This window comes from Monodelphis domestica, chromosome 7 (genome assembly GCF_027887165.1).
Source record: "Monodelphis domestica isolate mMonDom1 chromosome 7, mMonDom1.pri, whole genome shotgun sequence".
NCBI classification, from domain to species: Eukaryota; Metazoa; Chordata; class Mammalia; order Didelphimorphia; family Didelphidae; genus Monodelphis; species Monodelphis domestica.
The window spans coordinates 163,430,969-163,454,947 of NC_077233.1; the positions used below are offsets into that span (position 1 = coordinate 163,430,969).

Genomic DNA, 23,979 nt, shown 5'->3' on the forward strand with positions numbered 1-23,979 from the left:
CACACATATAAAACTGAGACAAATTTATAAAAACAAGAGCCATTCCTGAGTTGATAAAGCATATAAAAAGTCAATTTTCAGAAAAAAAAACAATTAGAGCTGTCTATTTAATAGTCACATAAAAATGCTCTAAATCACTATTGATTAGTGAAATGGAAATTAAAACAACTCTGAGATACTACTTTACACTTATCAGATTGACTAACAAAAGAGAAAAGGAAAATGATAAATTCTGGAGGGGAAAAATTGGAACATTAATGCAGTTAGTTGAATTATGATTTAGTTCAAACATCCTGAAGAACAATTTAGAATTCTACCCAAAGAGCTATAAAACTATATATGTGTGTGTATATATATATATATGTACATATATATATATTATGTATACTTTCATATTTAAGGCAGTGTAAAGAGTTTGATTTAAGGTACAAAAGCAAAATTCTATTACTATACAATGAACTGAAACTGTTGATCAACTGTTACATTGTATATGTATTGCAAAACAACTTTGAGCTGTCTTTTCAGTCTCAGTGACAATTTTGAACTTCTATCACTTTATATTCTTCATACTCTGTCTCCTTTATGCCCAACATTTATGAGTAGCTTTTTGAGTTGGGAGGATGGTCAATGGCCATGAAATAGTACGCTTTCCCCCATTTCCTTCTGGACCTGTGATTATGATCTTGTTAAATATTACACACAACCTGAAGATAAAGGCAGGATATTGACTGGACCTGTGATTTCATTGATATATGAAATAGAAAAGATAATCTGTTTGACATTGTTACTTGTTGCTGCTGTGACTGATGTACTTTGACTTATGACTAGACAACTGTTGCCCAGTACGGGGACACACCTGATGGTATTTAGTTACAATGAAGGTAGAGGTACTATAAAGATAGAGAGAGATGGAGCCACAGGGGATACTGCTACAGGGGAATGCTCTGGGATTTGTCTACTGATCCCTACCGATGACTAGTGGATCAATATATTTCCTAACCTCCTCCTCCCTTCACTCTCTCCCTTCTCCAACCCTCTCCCTCCCAGTTTCTTCTTGAAGCCTTGGGCTTCAATCCTCCCCCCTGAGTGGAGTATTATGTTTATTAGGAAAGACTTCTTCCTTTCTTTTCTCAGGTAAGGGGTTTATTGGAATAACAAGAGGATGGGAAACTGAGGGAAGAGATTGAGGGTTTCCCTAAACTACAAGGAGAATTTAGGAGGGTTATGGAAATAATCAGTCTTGTCACAAACTGTGACAGAGAGACAGTTAGAGAGATGGATGGAGGACAACTGTGTAAAATCGTCTTTCTTCACAAAGCCACCAAGAAAAGTCTCTTCTTCAGCTTGGCTTTCCTCCAGCTCTTGGTCAGTCAAATCTCAGAGACAGCAGAGGTTTCCCCTTAATCAGAAAGCCCCAAAGCCAAGCCATCCCTACAAAGTTCCTTCACCCATGGACAGAAGCTAACCGGGATCAGTTCTCAGTGTCTTCCTCTTCAGTCAGGCTCAACTCTCAGAGAGAAACAAAACCAAAGTTTCAGTTTCTCCCCTGGTCAGCTTCAACTCTCAAAACCAGAGTCAGAACCAAAAGTTCAAGATCCTGCTTCTTCTCCTCTCTGTGGCCAGACCTCCAACTGTCTCTCCTGGGAACATTCCATTTGGAACCTTCTCCTTGATTGACAGGCAGGCAGGTCAGGTCCCCGGCTTGTTTCTTGCATCTTGGCTTGTCCTGAAAAACCTCTCTCTTCAAGTCTCTACCACATATAGGGAACATATATTGATAAGGAAACATTCTCTACCAATGTAGTCTGAAACCTCCTGTGATTTATAGTCTTAGAGAGATACCTTGAATACTAAGTCAAGTTTCTCGTCCAGAGTCACATAACCGATATGCATCAGAGATGGGATTTGAATTCACAATATCCTTTATTCCTTGCTATTTTCTAGGTATGGAATATCATAATCTTGCTGATAGTAACAACCTTGGTACTTAAGAGTTCAATTTTTCATTCAGTGAAAAAGAAACTTCAGGAGATATATGAACATATATTTTATTTTCTGAACATGTCAAAGTAATATAGAAATCTATAATCCATATATCTATGAACATAGGGCATATTTTCCTCCTCCAAATATGCATTCTGAAATTAATTAGGGCATTGAGATAAAGACTTGCCCCTCCTATTTAGAGATGGGATAGACTCCCAACTTTTATTTTTGTTTATTTTCATTGCTGCTATTCTTAAGGTATGTTGATGCTATTCTTAAGTTAAGAATGGAATTAATTTTCTTCTCTTAAAAATATTGGCACATTTTGTTTGAATACAAGGAGTACTTAAAAGACTCTGAATGATCTCCCTATAACATGCATTCTCCAAAATAGTTAGGGAAAATGAACTAATAGCAAAAGATGGTGACTAATAGCACATGCTATTTTATGCTTCTCTAGTTTTATGGATTGTAAACAAAAGGGAAAGAAGGATGTGCACTTTAACTTGGAGAGAAGTGTCTCAATATTGAATGTGGCATAATGGATAGAGAGCTGGATTTGGAGCCTGAAAACTTTGAATTCTGTTTCTTCTGATTTCATGACTTATTTGACTCTGAGTAAGTCACATACCTTTCAATGCTTTCTAAGTTACAGAAAAAGAGTTGGGAATTTAATAATTGGAATTGCCTGTACTAATGAAATCAAAGGTCCAGTCCCTATTCAGATTTGGTCTGTAGGCTCAACTTTTCAAATAACCTCCTATGGAGCATGCCACATTTTTTTCTTTTAATAGCAAATATAATTTGGGAAAAGAGGCAGCCAACTCATTTGTATAAGGTTTGAATGGGAAGTTTTGGTGTTCTAAAGATAGCGTTTTGTATCCTGTCCAGTGCCTTCCATGGGTTGGGGCAGAAGGGAGAGGTGAAGGGATGTAGAAGAGAGACAGCAGGCTGTATTAACGATGATCGTCCAATCAAGCACCAGCATGGGTGTAGCAGATGTATGCCATGCACATCGCAATGTGCTATTTTAAATTTCCTGGGGGTAGCATTTCTTACCAGATAGCAGCATGTCTTGCTCATCAGGCTTCTTAGTAATATGTACCTAGAGCTCTCCACCTAACTGCACCCGCTGTGCTAGTGATTATGCTGTGAGTAATGACAGGTCTACCTTGGGAGATTATGGATATGGTACAGATGGGGGCAACCGATCAGCTAAGGTGTGTAAATTTCAAATTGCTAGTTGCATCGTGGTTGCATTAAGAACTAAGGAAAGCAGGAGTAGGAAAACCGCAGCAGGAGAGGCACCCAAAGCAACAATAATTTCCGACAGTTCTCCACTGGTTTTAAAATCAGCTATTTATGTCTATCTCCATAAGTATAAACAAAATGATTGTTTTCCTCCATGGAAAATCTGGCTCCACAAAACTCTAATTTTCCACATAGGATATCAGAATGAATCTGGTAGTGGCACTTTCTAGTTACAAACCAATGTTTCCCTTCTACTTTTTCCTGTTTCAGTTTGTTCCTTTTCCCTCTTTTTCTCTAATTTCTCCTTTTCCTTTCCTTTTTTTCCTGCTCTTTGTGGTTTCCTTTTCCTTCTTGTTTTTCTTTTTCTACCTCTTTTATTTCTCTTTTTCTTTTTTTTTGACATTGAGAACACCTCAAATTTATTAACCTCAGATAAGTCTTCTAGCTTCTTTTTCTCATTCCTCTTCCTCAACTGCTTTCTTATTATTCTTCCTTTTCTTCTTTTCCTTTCATTTTCTTCCTCTTTTTTGATTCCATTCTCTATTCTTTTTCCTTCTTTCATTTTTCCTCCTATTTCTCTTCATGCCTTTTTCTTCCTATTCCTTCTCCTTATTCTTAGCATAAAACTTGATCTTAGCCAAAAGGCTGAGAAAAGATCCTCATTCTTAGGATAGTGTTTTTGGCTCATTGTACTTAATAAATATTACTTTGCTTCTCTCTTTCCCCTCTCAACATTTCTCTTTTTTCTTTCCTACTCCCAAATATGCATACTTCATGCACAGAGATCTTATTGACTTCATCTCTATTTGTGTGTGGAGTGGATGGTATAATATCAATGACAGATGTTGTGCCCTCAGCTCACCAAGGTGTGATTGATTAGAGGTATATATGTGGTGGATTGCTGGCATTTTCTTGTGGTCCCCAGTAGATATAAAAGAGACTGGTTATAGCTACAATAGACCTTAGAGATCATAGACTCATAGATTTAAATTGGGAAGGGCACCTTAAAGGTTACTGAGACTAATCCACTCATTTTATAAATGAGGAGTGTGAGACTCAGAAAAAATGAAGCTATTTGCCTAAATACCTAGTAAATAGCAATTCCAAAATTTTAACCCAGGTCCTCTGAATCCAAATTCAGCACTTTTCCCACAGTACCTCATGTTTCATCAACAAAAGACTATGTTTTATTTAGACTAGTAAAAGAAGGGAACCAAATTTGCAAAGTTTAGGTAAATAGGGGGAAAACTGGTGAAAACACTGTGGACTATTTATTTGGGGGAGTCTCTTTGAAAGGCTGATTTAAATTATCTAGTCCAACCCTTTCATGCCATAAAAAAAAAAAATTCTCAGCCCATCAAAAGTTAAGTGACTTGTTCAAGGTAATGCAGCTAATAAGTGGCAGAGATATGGCTAAAGTGCATGTCTTCTGACTCCTTTTTCTTACTGCTCCTCCTCTCATCAGTGCTTTCCTAACTCCATTTTGTTGCCTCAGAAAGTTTCTTTGGGAGTAAATCTATATAGTCTATACTAAAGCATGTGTGTCTTGTAATAAATGGATAATCTGTGTGACACTATTACTGGTTGTGGTAACTGGATACTCTGGCTTATTGGAGAGCTGCTAGTATGAGGACAATTGAAGGCTGCCTAGTTAAAATGGAGGTAGATAAGAAATGCTGCTAGAGGTAGAGAGATGCTGTTACAGGGGAATGCTCTGGGGTTTAACTACTGATCTCTACTCATGGCTAATAGATCAATATATTTCCTAACCTCCTTCTCCCTTCACTCCCTCCCTTCTTCCACCCTCTCACTCCCAGTTTCTTCTGAAGCTTGTGACTTCCCCCCCTCCCCCCTGAGTGGACTATGATATTTATGAGGAAAAAAACTTCTTCCTTTCTTTTCTCAGGTAAGGGGTTTATTGGGATAACAGGAGAAGGAAACTGAGGTGAGAGGGATGAGGGTTTCCCTAATCTAAAATGAAGATTATGAGGGTTTGAGAAGTCACAACCATGACAGGGGGACAGTCAGAGAGATGAAGGATAGCTGTTAAGTCTTCTTTTCTTTTTTTATTTTACAAAGGCACTAAGGTCTCAGCCTAATTTCAGAAGCCCCCCCTCAAGGGTCCTTCAGTCTGGGATGGAAGCTAATAAGATCAGTTCAGCTTCTTCCCCCTACAGCCAGGCTTGCTTCCCTTGGTCAGAAAAACCCAGAGCCAAAGTCTTCTTTCTTGGTCAGTCCCCCCAGAGAGAGAGAGAGACAGAATCAGAGTCCTGGTTTCTCTCCCTGGCCAGCTTCAACTGCCTCCTCCTAGGAACCATTCCGTTTGGAATCTTCACCTTGATTTTGTAGATCAGGTCCCCAGCTCTGTTTGCAAGCCTGGATTGTCCTGCAAATCCTCTCTCTCTTCATTTCTCTTCCACAGTGTGTGTGTGTATGTGTATATGTGTGTGTGTACATGTGTGCACATGCATGCAAACATTTATATTTGGTTGTGAAGATAAGGAACTCTAGGGTAGGAACTAATGCAAACACCATTCTTTTGTATTTCAAAAATTAATTTCTATAAGATTCTTATAAAGCCTCACAACCATTTATAGATACCCTCCAAACTAATGATTTTCAGCAGAGTTAAGTTTGTTAGAACATTTCCTCTCTATTGGTGAAAGCACAGCTTCCTCCCTTAACATTATAGTAAAAATTAATTCTCAAGTAGTCAGATACTACCTAGTATGAGCCAGGTGTTTCACTAAGTATTGGGGATATAAAATCAAAATAAAATCTTTAATAGGGAAAAACATCGACATATATTATAACGGGGGTCTGGTATATGCACAGAGTATACAAGCATGCGTGGCTGATGCAAATTCCCCATGTGGAGGAGTCTGGGGAGCTGCCTCTGGGAGAGTTTTGATAATGAATCATGGAAGTGGCTTGATGGGGGCAGCAAATATTTAAAGATATTCAAATGGAAACAAATAACTCAGCCATAAAGTAGCAACATGTATTTATTTTTGAATATAGTTATCTGTTTTCATGCTTTTCCTCCCAGTTGACAGTAATCTTTTTGAGAACAGGGGTTTTCCTTTGTCCTGCTTTTGGTATCCCTAGTGCCTAGCACAGTGCCTGTCACATTATAGCTAGTTAACAAATGTTTATGGAATTGAATTCAGATTGAACAATAGAGCAACAGATGGACTATTTCCTTTCTGATCTTCACTCAGCAACTTCTCTCCACTTCATATCCCAACTGGAGATTACACAACAATATCTAAGAAAGGAGAGATGCGTTCCAATGGAAGAAGAACTGTTTTGTCTTTTGAAGCTTGCTTGGTGACTTGGTTAGACCTTCCTTGCATATAGAGAATTCATGAAATGTTTTAGCTTAGAAAACTCTTTCCCTTTCAGCTTTTGCTAGGCAGAGGCTGCAATTTGGACCAAGACAGGAGTGATAACTAGGACAAAGGCAGGAGGAGTTCTGATTATATATTAAGACGAAAGCCAGACTGGGATAATATAATCTAGAAGCCACTGTCTTTCAAAGGAATCTGGAAAGGGGTTTGAAGTCTTTTTTCCCCCTTACCTACAATGTCATTGTTATGTCTAATTTCATTGTTTTCCAGAAGAAGACTTGGGCATGTGGACTATATATATATTTTTAATTTTATAATATTTTATTTGATCATTTCCAAGCATTATTCATTAAAGACAAAGATCATTTTTTCCACCCCCCCCCATAGCCGACGCGTGATTCCACTGGGTATCACATGTGTTCTTGATTCGAACCCATTGCCATGTTGTTAATATTTGCATTAGAGTGTTCATTTAGATTCTCTTCTCTGTCATGTTCCCTCAACCGCTGTAGTCAGGCAGTTGCTTTTCCTCAGTGTTTCTTCTCCCACAGTTTATCCTCTGCTTGTGGATAGTGTTTTTTCTCCTAGATCCCTGCAGATTGTTCAGGGACATTACACCGCTACTAATGGAGAAGTCCATTATGTTCGATTATACCACAGTGTATTAGTCTCTGTGTACAATGTTCTCCTGGTTCTGCTCCTCTCGCTCTGCATCACTTCCTGGAGGTCGTTCCAGTCTCCATGGAATTCCTCCACTTTATTATTCCTTTTAGCACAATAGTATTCCATCACCAACATATACCACAATTTGCTCAGCCGTTCCCCAATTGATGGGCATCCCTCGTTTTCCAATTTTTGGCCACCACAAAGAGTGCAGCTATGAATATTCCTGTACATGTCTTTTTCTCCATTATCTCTTTGGGGTACAGACCCAGCAGTGCTATAGCTGGATCAAAGGGTAGACATTCTTTTATCGCCCTTTGGGTATAGTTCCAAATTGCCCTCCAGAATGGTTGGATCAGTTCACAACTCCACCAGCAATGAATTAATGTCCCTACTTTGCCACATCCCCTCCAGCATTCATTACTTTCCTTTGCTATCATGTTAGCCAATCTGCTAGGTGTGAGGTGATACCTCAGAGTTTTGATTTGCATCTCTCTGATTATAAGAGATTTAGAACACTTCTTCATGTGCTTATTAATAGTTTTGATTTCTTTATCTGAGAACTGCCTATCCATGTCCCTTGCCCATTTATCAATTGGAGAATGGCTTGGATTTTTGTACAATAGATTTAGCTCTTTATAAATTTGAGTAATTAAACCTTTGTCAGAGGTTTCTATGAATATTTTTTCCCAATTTGTTGTTTCCCTTCTGATTTTAGTTACATTGGTTTTGTTTGTACAAAAGCTTTTTAATTTGATGTAGTCAAAATTATTTATTTTACATTTTGTGACTCTTTCTATGTCTTGCTTGGTTTTAAAGTCTTTCGCCTCCCAAAGGTCTGACATGTATACTATTCTGTGTTTAACCAATTTACTTATGGTTTCCTTCTTTATGTTTAAGTCATTCACCCATTTTGAATTTATCTTGGTGTAGGGTTTGAGGTGTTGATCAATTCCTCATCTCTCCCACATTGTCTTCCAATTTTCCCAGTAGTTTTTATCGAATAGTGGATTTTTGTCCCCAAAGCTGGGATCTTTGGGTTTATCGTATACTGTCTTGCTGAGGTTGCTTGCCCCCAGTCTATTCCACTGATCTTCCTTTCTGTCTCTTATCTAGTACCAAATTGTTTTGATGACTGCAGCTTTGTAATATAGTTTAAGGTCTGAGACTGCAAGGCCCCCATCATTTGTGTTTTTTGTTTTTCATTATTTCCCTGGATATCCTTGATCTTTTGTTATTCCAAATGAACTTTGTTAAGTTTTTTTCTAAATCAGTAAAGAAAATTTTTGGGAGTTCAATGAGTATGGCACTAAATAGATAAATAAGTTTGGGTAGGATGGTCATTTTTATTATATTGGCCCGTCTTATCCATGAGCAGTTAATGTTTTTCCAATTGCTCAAGTCTAGTTTTAGTTGTGTGGAGAGTGTTTTGTAGTTGTGTTCATATAGTTCCTGTGTTTGTCTTGGGAGATAGATTCCTAGGTATTTTATTTTGCCTAAGGTGATTTTGAATGGGATTTCTCTTTCTAGTTTTTGCTGCTGAGCTGTGTTGGAATTATATAGAAATGCTGATGACTTATGTGGGTTTATTTTGTATCCTGCAACTTTGCTAAAGGTGTTGATTATTTCAATTAGCTTTTTGGCTGAATCTCTAGGATTCTTTAAGTAGACCATCATGTCATCTGCAAAGAGTGATAACTTGGTCTCCTCCTTGCCTATTTTGATGCCTTCAATTTCTTTTTCTTCTCTAATTGCTACTGCTAGTGTTTCTAGTACAAAATCAAATAATAGAGGTGATAATGGGCATCCTTGTTTCACTCCAGATCTTATTGGGAATGCATCTAGTTTATCCCCATTGCAGATGATATTAGCTGATGGTTTTAGATATATACTGTTTATTATTTTTAGGAATGACCCTTCTATTCCTATGCTTTCTAGTGTTTTTAATAGGAATGGATGTTGTATTTTATCAAAGGCTTTTTCTGCGTCTATTGAGATAATCATGTGGTTCTTGTTGGTTTGCTTGTTGATATGGTCAATTATGTGGATGGTTTTCCTAATATTGAACCAGCCCTGCATCCCTGATATAAATCCTACTTGATCTTGGTGGATGACCCTTCTGATCACTTGCTGGAGTCTTTTTGCTAGTATCCTATTTAAGATTTTTGCATCTATATTCATTAGGGAGATTGGTCTATAGTTTTCTTTCTCTGTTTTTGACCTGCCTGGTTTTGGAATCAGTACCATGTTTGTGTTGTAAAAGGAGTTTGGTAGAACTCCCTCTTTGCTTATTATGTCAAATAGTTTGTATAGTATTGGGGTTAACTGTTCTCTGAATGTTTGATAGAATTCACTGATGAATCCATCAGGCCCTGAGGATTTTTTCTTATGAAGTTCTTTGATGGCTTGTTGGATTTCATTTTCTGATATGGGATTATTTAAGAATTCTATTTCTTCTTCTGTTAGTCTAGGTAGTTTGAATTTTTGTATATATTCATCCATATCACCTAAATTGGTGTATTTATTGCATATAATTGGGCAAAGTAATTTCTAATGATTGCCTTAATTTCCTCTTCATTGGAGGTGATGTCCCCCTTTTCGTCTTTGATGCTGTTAATTTGCTTTTCTTCTTTCCTTTTTTTAATTAGATTGACCAGTACCTTGTCTATTTTGTTTGTTTTTTCAAAGTACCAGCTTCTTGTCTTATTTACTAAATCAATAGTTCTATCACTTTTGATTTTATTAATTTCTCCCTTAATTTTTAGAATTTCTAGTTTGGTTTTCTGCTGGGGGTTTTTAATTTGATCGCTTTTGAGTTTTTTCATTTGCATTTCCAATTGATTGATCTCTGCTCTCCCTAGTTTGTTAATATATGCACTCAGGGATATGAATTTACCTCTGATTACCATTTTGGCTGCATCCCAAAAGGTTTGAAAGGATGTCTCACCATTGTCATTTTCCTTGGTGAAATTATTAATTGTTTCTATGATTTCTTCTCTAACTAAATGATTTTGGAGTATCATATTGTTTAATTTCCAATTAGTTTTTGATTTGGTTTTCCATGTACCATTACTGATCATTATTTTTATTGCCTTGTGATCTGAAAAGGCTACATTTATTATTTCTGCTTTTCTGCATTTGTGTGCCATGTTTCGGTGACCTAATGTATGGCCAATCTTTGTGAATGTGTCATGTGATGCTGAGAAGAAGGTGTATTCCTTTTTGTTCCTATTTATTTTTCTCCATATGTCTATTAACTCTAATTTTTCTAAGATTTCATTCACTTATTTTACCTCTTTCTTATTTATTTTTTTATTTGATTTATCTAAATATGAGAGTTGTTGGTTCAAATCTCCCACTAATATGGTTTTACTGTCTATTTCTTCCTTCAATTCTCCTAGTTTCTCCATTAGAAATTTGGGTGCTATATTATTTGGTGCATACATGTTGATTAATGATATTTCCTCATTGTCTAAAGTCCCTTTTAACAAAATATAATTACCTTCCCTATCCCTTTTGATCAGGTCTATTTTTGCTTTGGCTTTATCAGATATCATGATTACCATTCCTGCCTTCTTTCTGTCAGTTGAGGCCCAGAAGGTCTTACTCCATCCTTTAATTCTGACCTTGTGGGTGTCAACCCGCCTCATGTGTGTTTCTTGAAGACAACATATGGTAGGGTTTTGGATTCTAATCCATTCTGCTATTCGTCTATGTTTTATGGCTGAGTTCATCCCATTCACGTTCAAAGTTATGATTGTCACTTGTGGACTCCCTGGCATTTTGATATCCTTCCCTAATTCTAACCTTTCTTCTTCAGATCTACCTTTTAGTCCAGTGATTTACTTTAAATCAGTCCCCCTTGTCCCCTCCCTTGATATGTTTTCCTTTCTAGCCCCTCCCTTTTTGTTCCCTTCCCCTCCCCCCTCTTCTTTCCTCCTGTAGCAGCCCAGCCCATAGACGTTGTGGGGAAGCAAGGAATGTGAGTGAGCACATGGCCATTATGTGCATGGCAATGAACTTTATTGCCAGCATGGCTGAAGTTTAGGCGCGAAACCTTGCTTTCCTGTGTCCCACTCACCTGAGGAGTAAAACCCCACCTTCACCTTGTCATAGGTTGTATTATCCAATAGGGGTACCCCAGATAACTCATCCATATGTATTGAGGTATCATATAACTGTTCAATATGTATTGAGCTGGCATGACTATAAATAAACCAGCTCCTCTAAGCTCCGCCCACTGGTTCAGGATTCCCGGGTCTGGCAAGTAGCAACTTCTCCCCTGTCCCTCTTCTCTATCTTTCTTAATAAGGCCTGGTCCTTAGACCAGGCCTGCCTTACTAAGGCCTGGTCATTAGTCCAGGCCTGCCTTACTTCCTCTCTTTCTCATAATGCTATCTAGCATTATCTACCTCTTGTAGTTCCTAGTCTCCTTTCCATCTGCACTAGCTTTATCCTCTGACCGGTACGGTGTTAAAAGAGGATCATTGGGTGGTTTCAGCCTGAATATTCACACCCAGTGGTCGGAGCTTAGCTGTGGCTCATACAAATAATATTCGTCTACTGACTCGGTTACTCACATCTCTAAAGTCGGCTCGTTCACGCCCTTCGCGGGTAAAAATCTCTTCTCTATCTCTATCCTCTCAAATTCTTCCCCCCTTGCAGCCTCTTGCAGGCCGGGAGGTTGCATTCTGGCGCCCAGACGTGCTTAAGGCCCACTCCTAGCACTCTCGTGGCATTCTACCTTTATTTCTCACAGCGGTTTGGGAGGGCGCGCCCCAACACGTGAAGGAATTCTTCAGGCTCGCGTGAACGAAGCCAAAAGACGATTCCCTTCAGGTCTGGAAAAAGGAAGGTGAGTTGGTCTCAGAGATGGGTTTGAATATTTCCTCCCACGCAGGCTATATACGACTCCTCATGTCGTTAGTGGAACAGGGAGGTAGGAAGGTCTCCAAAGCGCGGATCAAAGCCTTGCTACAGGTGATTCAAAAGGCTTTCCCAGCCTTCCCAGCCAAGGGGACGCTAGAAGTTGCGCAATGGGACCTAATCGGACAGTCTTTAAAGGACTATCAAAAGGAAGGTAACAGAGTCAGGAAGACGGTATTTAACACCTGGTCAATTATCAGAACCATTCTAGAGGATTTAGCTACTAGTACCTATACTGCAGGGGAGAAGGAATTTCCACAGACTCAGGAATTAAAAAAGCAGGATTTCAAAGGCACTGCTCCTGAGGAGACTGATGGGGGAAGGGAAGGAGAGTGTTCAGAGTGGTCTAGGGATCCGCCAGAGGCCCCAGGCTATAGCTGGAAGAGGAGTAAAACAAAAGAGTCATTTGCAACTCCAAAGCTGTATCCTTCCTTAGACACTCTGACCCCTCCCCCTCCCACTCCTCCACCAGACTACGGGTTGGCTTCACGAGTCTCCCTCGTGGCCTCCCCACCCCCACCTTGCTCACCTGAAGTTTCTAAGCCTTATTCACCCAGGAATGAGCCGATCTCGCCTGCTCAAAAAGACAAGGAAGGCATTTCTGCTTTCCCAGTCAGGTATATAGAGGACCCTGAGGATGCCAACAGACGCATTGCCCAGCATAAGCCCATAGACTGTAAGGTCTTGAAAATGCTCAGAAGCAGCGTAGTGAAAAACGGGGCAATCGCGCCATTCACACTAGCGCTCCTCAGTAACCTGGCTCAACAGACACTCACACCGGCTGACTGGTACCTGGCAGCCGAGTCCGCCCTCAGCGGAGGTGACTATCTGACCTGGAAACTGAAATTCCATGATCTATGTTCCCTGCAGGCCTCCGAGAACAGGCAGGCAGGAATCAACGTGCCCTTTGAACAATTGGTAGGGCAAGGAGAATTCGAACCAATTGCTAGGCAAATCGCAGCCACAGAGCAGATTTTTAACCAGATAGCCAGCGCGGCCACTAAGGCATGGAGAGCCCTACCCGGGAAGGATTCAGAGCGCTTGTATACAGAGATTATCCAAAAGCAGAACGAATCTTTTGCTGACTTTGTGGATAGGCTCAGTACAGAAGTCCGCAGACATATCCCCCACGAAGATGCAGCCAAGGTGCTCATTCGGGACCTTGCTTTTTTAAATGCTAATGAACAGGCCAGGACAGCTTTAGCTCCCATTAAAGCTACAGGGACCCTGACAGATTTTTTAAGAGCCTGCCAAGACATAGGCATGGGTGAGACACGAACTGTTTTAACAGTGAGTGAGCAGCAGGGAATGCTCACAGGGCATTGCCATGCATGCGGCAGGAAAGGTCACTATCGTAGAGCATGTCCAAATAGAAGACCAGGAAAGACTCCAGGTATCTGCCCCAAATGCAGAAAGGGCAGGCACTGGGCTTCCACGTGCAGAGCTAGCAATAAGCGAAGTCTTCCCAACACAGGGTCTAACACCCAGTTAAACTAGACTTCGGGCCAGCCTTGAGCCCAGGAGCAAATCAGGGCAGGACCATGAGGTATTCTTTTCGTTTCCCTATTATAGCAACCGAAAGCATAGTATTGAAAGAGAACTCAGAACCTACTTGGATTCCAGCCAGCTTTCGTTTCCCAGTACCTCAAGGTGCTAAAGGGTTAATACTAGGCGACCCTGACCTCATTGCAAAGGGTTTAGAAATCTTTCCCACATTGTTTCAGGATAAGGAGACCAATGGGCTCCACATCCTGGCTGCTGCAAAGCCAGCATTTTGCATTTCAAAGGACAATAATTTAGCCTATCTGACCATATTCCCTGAGGCTGATTTCTCTCTAAAGAGCAAGCTTCAAAAAAGCAGCCTTGACTCCACAGCCCATGGATTGTTTTGGTCTCAAAAAGTGACTCAGGATAGGATGGTAATGTCTTTGTTTGTAGAAGACAGGGTTATATCAGGCATCCTGGATTCTGGAGCAGACATCTCGGTGATCTCTGCTACGGATTGGCCAGAGTCATGGGAAGTCATTGAACCTCACCAGAAGTTAGTAGGCATAGGCACTCCTGAGCACATTCTCCAATCAGCGAATTCTTTATCGTGGTCTGATAGTGAAGGACATAGAGGTACATTTAAACCTTATGTACTAGATATTGCCCAATCTCTGTGGGGCAGAGAGGTGATGTCCGCAATGAACATAACATTGACTACATCGGACAGACTGCACACGGAATTTGTGGGTGCGGCTAGCGTCGCCCCACTATTTGCTGACCCTATCACATGGTTAAGTTCCAAACCCATTTGGATTAACCAATGGCCTATATCTAAGGAGAAATTAGTACATTTAGAGGCCATAATACAAGAACAATTGAGATTAGGTCACATACGAGAATCAAACAGTCCCTGGAACACCCCGATTTTTCTGGTGCCAAAGAAGGCAGGGAAGTGGAGGCTAGTCCATGATCTTAGGAAGATCAATGAACAGCTAATGGACATGGGGACAAGGCAACCGGGATTACCTTCCCCGGGTCCGATTCCCATAAACTGGAAGCTGATAGTTATAGATTTGAAGGATTGTTTTTTCAATATTCGCCTGTCCCCACAAGATTGTCACAGATTTGCATTTTCTGTACCCTCAATAAATTATGGTACTCCTTTCAAAAGATTCGAATGGCTGTGCCTTCCACAAGGCATGCGTGTAAGCAGCTGTTTATGTCAGAAATATGTAGCTAATGCACTGGAACAGGTTAGACAGAAACACGGGAAATGTCACATAATTCAATATGTAGATGATATTCTGTTAGCAGCGCCATCTAGTGGCGAAGTGGAGATATTGCTCGCAGACGCCACCAAAGCTTTAACGGCGGCGAATCTGGTGATCTCTAAGGAAAAGATTCAAACCACGCCCCCTTACAAGTACCTAGGAACACTAGTGTATGATCAAGAGATCCGTCCACAGAAAATTGAGATTCGTAGAGATTCCCTGAATACGTTGAATGATTTCCAGAAGTTATTAGGTGATATTAATTGGCTCAGACCTTTTCTAAAAATCTCTACAGGACAGTTAGAACACCTGTATGCCACCTTAAAGGGAGATGCTGCTTTAACATCCCCCAGAACACTGTCTCCCAAAGCGGAGGAGGAGTTAAAGGTAGTGGAAGAAGCGGTATCAAAAGCCAGAGTGTATAGAATTGATCCATCATTGCCTTTAATAGCGTCTGTTCTACAGACCAGGTATACTCCCACAGGTGCTTTACATCAGGATCAACACATCATAGAATGGATTCACTTAGCCAATCAACAAACTAAATCCCTCACTAGCTATCTAGAACTTATCATTTTGCTGATAACTCAGATCAGAAAAAGGGCAAGACAATTAACTGGCATAGATCCTAGTACAATTCATGTGCCTATAACTAGAGAGCAAGTTCAGAATTTATTTGCACAGTCTTTGCCATGGCAAATTGCTTTTGCAGATTATACAGGACAGATAGATAATCACATTCCTGCTAATAAGATACTGCAGTTTGTAAAATTGACTCCTATTATTTTTCCAAGGATGACATCCATGCATCCCCTTGTAGATGCTGTGAACGTTTTTACGGACGCATCAAAACATGGGAGAGCGGGAGCTGTAGTCCAGGATAGTACAATGTTATTAGACACTACTTATGGCTCTCCACAAAAAGCTGAACTAGCTGCAGTTCGCAGTGTGCTAAGGGATGTAGTACAAGCTTGTAATATAATCTGTGATTCATTATATGTGGTTAATTTGGTTAATTCGCTGGAAACAGCAAAGATTAAACCTGTACCTGATGAGGAGTTATATCTCTTGTTCCGTACCACCCAGATGGTGATATGGCAGAGGCAGAACAAATTTTTTATAACACATATTCGTTCACATACTAACCTCCCTGGTCCTCTCTCGGAGGGAAACGCTAAGGTGGATACCTTAGTGGCATCTGCTTTTCAAGATGCAGTTAGATCACATTCTTTATTGCACCAAAATGCAAAATCTCTCAAATGCCAATTTGACATTACTAAAAGACAGGCACAGGAGATAATCCAGCAATGCAGCTCGTGTGCCCAGTTCTCCTCTACACCTCTTCCCCCAGGAGCTAATCCACGAGGACTCAAAGCTAACCAGCTTTGGCAGATGGACGTGACTCAATATGCTCCTTTTGGAAGGTGGAAGTATGTGCATGTGATAATTGACACATACTCAAGGGTCATATGGGCCACGGCACAAACGGGAGAAAAAGTTTCTCATGTCATTGCACACTTGCTGGAAGCATTTGCGCATTTGGGCATTCCAAGTCAGATAAAAACTGACAATGGTACTGCATACACCAGCAAAAGGTTTGCAGAATTTTGCAAACTGTGGAATATAAACCACAAAACTGGAATTCCAGGTAACTCCACTGGTCAAGCAATAGTGGAGAGAGCTAACAGGACTCTCAAGAACCAGATACAAAAACAAAAAGGAGAGTACCTGACAATTTATGAAGGTGATATCTCTAAACCCAAACCTATTATCCCTAACAAACTGTTAAGGATAGTACTTTTAACTCTCAATCATTTCTCCATCCCAGGAGGGCTGAAGGCTACACCTATGCAGACGCATTTTGAGTGTCATGATACAATGGACACGGTGCAGCAGCCCTGGGTTTTTTGGAGATTGCCAGGAGACAAAGATTACAGAGGTCCGAACAGACTAATAACGATGGGTTGAGGATATGCTTGTGTTTCCACAGATAATGGAGAGATCTGGACTCCCAGTAAGCACCTCAAACCGTGGAAGGGACCGCTTCCAGATGCAAGGGGAGCAGAGGAACAGGCTCACCAGTCTAGCACCGCACCGGCTGCCCGAGACCAGGACGAGAAGCAGACGAGCATCGCTGCTGTCTCCAGTCAGCTACCTGATGGTCAAGCGCAGGGCACCGGGATCGAAGGCAACACTGGTGAATGCACGCACTCTGAACACTGACATTACATTTACTCTGATGACATTCACTATTTTGACTTTGCTGAACATCTGTCATGCTGAAGTCTACTGGTCCATCGTGCCCAAACCTCCTATTTTGAGAATGTTAACTTGGATGGACAAGCCCCCTCTGGTATATGTTAACAACACGGACTGGCTACCACACCCTATTCTAGCCAAACGTGTTCCTCTAGAGTCTGAAGGGGCTCTGTACAATTATTCAGGATCTACTGTGTATCCTCCATTTTGTATGTCTTTTAGAAATTCGTTTATTGGTAATTCTTTCTGTGTACCACGCAGACATCAAGCGTGGATTGTCAAAAATGCCACTGACAACAGTTATGTAGGGGTTGGCATGGGCGTGATAGGAATGGGAGATGAGTTAGCACGTAAGACGTTCCAACCTAAACACCCTGCTAACAAGTACCTATGTCCAAATCAGATAGGTACGGTACAAAAGGAGTTGCCATGGACAGATTGTTCTGTCCGAGTTCCCAGAAAGGTTAAGATGCCGGAAGCCACAGACTTTAACATCTACAATTGGGCACCCAGGTTACGTTGTGGTCGCTCTGAACAACTGACACGGTTAGACAAATACACTGACTATGAGAAATGGCACATGCCATGTCAGAATTTTCAGAAAATTGAGGACTTACTAGAAGTAGACATGGCTGGTTCTAGACTTGCTATTGAAGCAGGTCCAATACAGAACACACAGTGGAAGATAGTGGCTGCCACGCAGCCGATATACAAGTTTAAGGTCAAGGTGAAGAACTCAGGACTTGATCTTGAGTATGACAGTCACATCAATGTCACAGCATGTGTTTTTGCTCCTTATGTAATGCTAGTAGGTAACAACCTTCGAATTTTTAAAAATGACCAAGGTCTATATGAGATCAACTGCACAAAATGTCGCCTACATCAATGCCTTAGTCCTAAACACCAAGATTCATATGTTGCTATCATGTATCATCCACCTTTAATGTGGGTACCTGTCAACTTGACAGAGACGTGGGCATCTACGCCTACGGTGCACATTGTTCAAAAGGCATTTAACATGGTTATACATAGGTCCAAGAGAATGGTCTTTGCACTTGTAGGAGCCGTAGTCTCAGTAATTGCCATGATCACATCACTAACCACGGCAACATTGGCATTAACTTCCTCTATCCAGAACCATGAGTTCATACAGGAAGTGGTGTCTAACTCTTCCAAATTATGGCACACTCAGCAGAGTATTGACTTAGCTTACAGAGATGAGCTGGACAGTTTAAAAGATGCTGTGTTTTGGTTAGGTAAAGAGGTTGAAGCTTTACACACAAGAATTACTTATCCCTGTCATTACAATCAAACGGGTTATTGTATTACTCCGTTGCCATATGATAATGTGTCATATGAATGGCAACTGGTCGTTCAGCACATCAAGGGTGCTTGGGGAAGTCATAACAGCACCTTGGACATTATTAAGTTGCAACAGCAGATCAACAAATTAGACCAAATTGTATATGAGAATGAAGCTGCAAATATAGCTGCAAATTGGGAAGCAACTTTATCTTCCCTAGATCCCCAAAATTGGTTTGGTAGAGCTAATTTAACCAGCATTGGTACTATCATTTTATTCATATTATTGGCTATTGGTTTGATTATACTTTGCAGCAGAAGCTGTAAAAACAGAGCCTACATTCGAGGCATACTGCCAGAATTGGCACGGTCTTATCACACTAGGCAATTGGTGCCTGAAAATGTTGAATTGAACACAACCGTTTTATGAAAGACCAGAGTATCATGATATTTTACATTCCAATCTTTGATATATACTGAGAAGGTGAAGGCATGTTTGCTATGTCACACGTCTGTCCCTCCTGAATTGTTCAGAGAGGATGTTTTTTCTTTAAAGGAATCTCTCCCGCCACACAATCAAAAAGAAAAGGGAGAGGAATCTCATAGAGATCAGTATTTCTAAGAAATCTTACAGAGATCAGTATTTTGCTCTAAGATCAGTATTTATATTTTAGAGGACACTTTTTAAAGTCACTCTTGATTGATCAACCTTGATTTTTTCTTTTGCACTATTAAGGCCAGAACTTTAAGCATAAAGAAGGTACTGTTAATGCTCTGATCCAGAATTATGAAGGTGCCAAGATTTCTAGAATTACAGTCACCTTACGGTCAGTAAGCATGAGAACATGACAGAAATTGTTAATTTTCAGTTGACCATTCTGGAGAGTGATGTCTGATTGCATGCAACGGGAATCATGATGAATCTTTCATTATGGACCAGACAGCCTAAGCCACGGTGATGCATTTTCCATGTGAAATGGATGCTTGAGGTTGGGGAATGCAGAGACATAGTGCACTGACGCCCTCAGTCACTGGAGGTCCTGGCATCGTCCTTCCAACCAGTTTCTTAGGTGGCAGGCATCTGGCAGTGAGAGCGAATAGATCCCAAAGATGCAGAATCAGTTCAAGAGAAGGAAAGCATTTATCCTTCAGGTCCAGAGGAGGTCAATTTTGCTAATCATGATGAGATCTGACAGCTTCTCATGGTTCTGACTGGTGAAGAGTGACGTAGTTAACTGAAGCACCTATCTTGTCAGACGGAGAACTTCTACCTCATGAAACCAGGATCAGTGTTATGGAAATTATTTTTCTCTTTGACGTTCTATATTTTATATAATTATTTTGTTAAGCACATAGATAGAAAAAAGGTTCACACTTGATTTTTATATTTGAGTTTTATAATCGGGTTTGATTTTCTCACTGTGAATTGTTATGATTGTGCACCAGTGTGTTTATATTTAGCGTGTGTTGAGTTACATTTTGATATCACTCTATTCATTTGTGTGTCAAACAAAAAGGGGGAGATGTAGCAGCCCAGCCCATAGACGTTGTGGGGAAGCAAGGAATGTGAGTGAGCACATGGCCATTATGTGCATGGCAATGAACTTTATTGCCAGCATGGCTGAAGTTTAGGCGCGAAACCTTGCTTTCCTGTGTCCCACTCACCTGAGGAGTAAAACCCCACCTTCACCTTGTCATAGGTTGTATTATCCAATAGGGGTACCCCAGATAACTCATCCATATGTATTGAGGTATCATATAACTGTTCAATATGTATTGAGCTGGCATGACTATAAATAAACCAGCTCCTCTAAGCTCCGCCCACTGGTTCAGGATTCCCGGGTCTGGCAAGTAGCAACTTCTCCCCTGTCCCTCTTCTCTATCTTTCTTAATAAGGCCTGGTCCTTAGACCAGGCCTGCCTTACTAAGGCCTGGTCATTAGTCCAGGCCTGCCTTACTTCCTCTCTTTCTCATAATGCTATCTAGCATTATCTACCTCTTGTAGTTCCTAGTCTCCTTTCCATCTGCACTAGCTTTATCCTCTGACCGGTACGGTGTTAAAAGAGGATCATTGGGTGGTTTCAGCCTGAATATTCACACCCAGTGGTCGGAGCTTAGCTGTGGCTCATACAAATAATATTCGTCTACTGACTCGGTTACTCACATCTCTAAAGTCGGCTCGTTCACGCCCTTCGCGGGTAAAAATCTCTTCTCTATCTCTATCCTCTCAAATTCTTCCCCCCTTGCAGCCTCTTGCAGGCCGGGAGGTTGCACCTCCCTTTTTTTGTGTTCCCTCCTTCCTCCCCCCCTTGGTTTTCCCTTCTCCCTTTCCTTGTTAGATAAGATAGAATTCAAGATCCCAATGGATCTGGATGTTCTTCCCTCTCAGAGTTGATTTCCCTGAGAGTAAGGTTTAAGTAAAAACTCTCTTCCTCTCTTTCTTATAGGAGTTTTCTTCCCCTCCCCTTCCCATGTGAATCTTTGTGTGAGAAAGATTATTCTATTTGGTCTTTCTTTTCCCCCTATTTACACATTACATTTTCCCCACATGTTAGTATACATAGATTGATATAAATGTAGTCCTTATAGAAGAGTGTTTGAGTAAAAGAAAAAGATAACATTTTTCTCCTTTTCCCTTTCCTTCATATTTACCTTTTCAGGTATTCCATGCTCTTTGTTTTTCGATATCGAATTTTCCACAGAGCTTTGGTCTTTTCTTTGCAAAAAGTTGGAAATCTTCTATTTTGTTGAATGCCCATACTTTCCCTTGGAAGTATATAGTCAGTTTTGCTGGATAGATGATTCTTGGTTGAAGACCCAGCTCTCTTGCATTTCTGAAAATCATGTTCCATGCCTTACGATCATTCAGAGTGGAACTTGAAAGGTCTTGTGCGACCCTGATTGGCATTCCTTTATATCTAAATTGTCTTTTTCTGGCTTCTTGTAGGATTTTCTCTTTTGCTTGAAAGCTTTGGAATTTGGCAATTACATTCCTGGGAGTTGTCTTTTGGGGATTTAGTGTAGAGGGTGTTCTGTGAACTCTTTCAATGCCTGTATTGCCCTCTTGTTCTAGGATCTCTGGGCAATTTTCTTTGATTATATCTTGTATTACAATGTCGAGTTTGCTGTTTATTTCTGCATTTTCTGGTAGTCCAATTATTCTTAAATTATCTCTTCTTCCTCCATTTTCCAAGTCTGTCACCTTGTCGGTGAGATATTTTATGTTCTCTTCTAATTTCTTGGTCTTTTGGCTTTGCTTTATTGATTCTTGCTCATTGTCTTCGAGTTGCCTGATTCTGACTTTTAAAGCCTGGTTTTCCTTTTCACTTTGGTCAAACTGGTTTTGTAGATGTGTGAATTTCTTTTGCATTATTTCCCACTTTTCCTCCCAGAGGGCTTCCATCTTTTTGATCCTTTCTGATTCTAATTCTTCATGGGTTTGTGGAGAGTTTCCATTTCCTTTGGAAGGTTTCGGAGCATTTGCTTGTGTTTCCTCTTCTATCTCCTCAGTATTTTGTATTTTTGCTCTATAAAATGTGTCCAAAGTCGCCCCCTTCTTCTTGTTTTTCTTTGAATTTTGGGGCTTTTGTGCTTTTGTGGAGTTTGCCATCTCTATCTGAGTGGGGAGGACTAGCTTTTCTTATCTCTGTCTGGTGTTCAGAGATTTTAGTCCTAGGCAGATTGTCCGTTCTAAGCAGTTGTTGTTCTGTCTTCCCGGGGAAGCCAGGAATTGCTGGTGTTTTCGTGTTACTGCCCTCCTCAGTTCCCTCCCAATGCTTCTCTGTTGCCTTACTTCCACATTCTGAGCCTGGCTTGTCCCTTTTCATGGGGTGTTTGTTTCTGTGCCTTAGAGGGCCAGGAGAGCCAGCACTCTGAGGGGCAAGGGCTCCTGATAGGATTAACCTTGGACTGAGTATGCCCTGAGGCAGGGACCTTCGATGAGACTCAGATGGAAGGATCTGGTCAGGGGGTTACAGTCTCCCCCCCCCCCCATCTCTCTCTGTTTCCCTGCTGTCTGGGTGCCCCCTTGACTGGGTCAGGTTGTTTTCAGGAAGCAGCCTTCAGGATAGCTGGCCCTGAGGCTCTGAGGTTCCCTCTGCTGCCTTGGACTCAGTGCTCTGGGTTGGGGGGATGGGTCCTGGGACCTTCCTTCTGCCTACCCCTTAGGTCCGAGTGATCTCGGGTTCTGGCTTTTGGGGGGACTTACCTTTTGATCCAGGTCCAGGTCCAGGAGGAGGATTCCTGGGTTCTATGCTGTTGTTTGTTTTGAATTTCGGTGCCTTAGGAGCATATAGTTTGAGTTCAGTAGGGAAGGGTTTCCGGAGATCTGAACTTTAGCTTTCTCTAAGCCACCATCTTGACCGGAAGTGATGTGGACTATATTAATGAGGAAAAAACTTGGAGGATCTCCTTGTCATAGGTAAATCCATTAAAATGCATCTAATTTTAGACACTACTTTAGGCCAGTTCTTTCTGGTTGCTTCGGACTTTGCTTCAAGTTAAGTGGATCCTCGTGAAAAGGATGTTCCTCTTGGAAGAATTCCATGCCCATTTGTCAAATAGCTGGCTTAGGGAACCAGCATGCTTTAGGATGATCCAAGGACCATATTTAGCCTGGATGTGCCATCTTGTATTACAGCCACGTTGACACTGGACTAATTTTAAAACTTAATCAAAGGAAAAGAAAATGCCAAGCTGCCTGTCATGCAAGAAGGCTCTGTTTGAGCCTGCAGTCACTTGACACAGAGCAGAAGCTGAGTAAATAAACAGAGCTATAGCCTCAGAGCGCCACTTTAGAGACTCCCATCATAGTGCCAGAAAGCCTCAGACGGGGAGCTGAATAAACACTCGGGGGCTCAGAGAATGCCACACTGCAGAGAGGAGCATCAGCTACCCAGGGATCCAAGGCAGCAGGCGCCACAGAAATGAGGATGGCCCCAGCATAAGCAGTTTTCCCCATAGCTCTGTCTTGCCTCAGGATTTCACATTTTTTAATGACAACCCCATATTTGCAGTGCTTTTTTCCAGTACTATCAACTAAATTACCATTTTAAATCACATTCTATCTCAGCATATATCAAACAGGGAGAAAAACAGAGGAATAATAATATCAATAATATTTGTTCATATTCATATAGGTAGGTTCCTAATGTTCCTGGAGATTTTGCACTGCATTTGATATTCACAACAACCCTTTGAAGTAGTTTTATTAGCATATACATTTCACAAGTGGGGAAACTGAGGCTCAAAGAGGTTTAATTGACTTCTCTAGGGTCCTATAAGTAGTGAAGTGTCTGTGTGGAAATGTAATAATTCTAAAAAATATTCATTTTGGCTGACCCTTCTGTTCATCCTTTATCTAGTACATTAGAGTGTCTCTCAGTGTAGGGCTATAGTGGAAAAATAACATAATGCTCACAACTCACATTTACATGACACTTTGCCATTTACAATATTCTTTATCTGTGTTATCTCATTTGAAC

General features: G+C 40.8%; 1 protein-coding gene across 1 annotated transcript; it reads left to right on the top strand.

Moving 5' to 3' along the window:
• Window positions 1-16,928: 16,928 nt before the first annotated feature.
• LOC107652043 (endogenous retrovirus group K member 6 Env polyprotein-like) lies at window positions 16,929-18,926 on the top strand. Its single transcript, XM_016432632.2, has one exon. It carries the CDS (start codon window positions 16,929-16,931, stop codon window positions 18,924-18,926), a length of 1,998 nt encoding a protein of 665 aa, XP_016288118.2.
• The last annotated feature ends 5,053 nt before the right edge of the window (window positions 18,927-23,979 follow it).

Bases quoted from the DNA above. Each gene is read 5' to 3' on its own strand.
- LOC107652043 (XM_016432632.2), top strand. From the start codon at position 16,929: ATGGAGAGATCTGGACTCCCAGTAAGCACCTCAAACCGTGGAAGGGAC.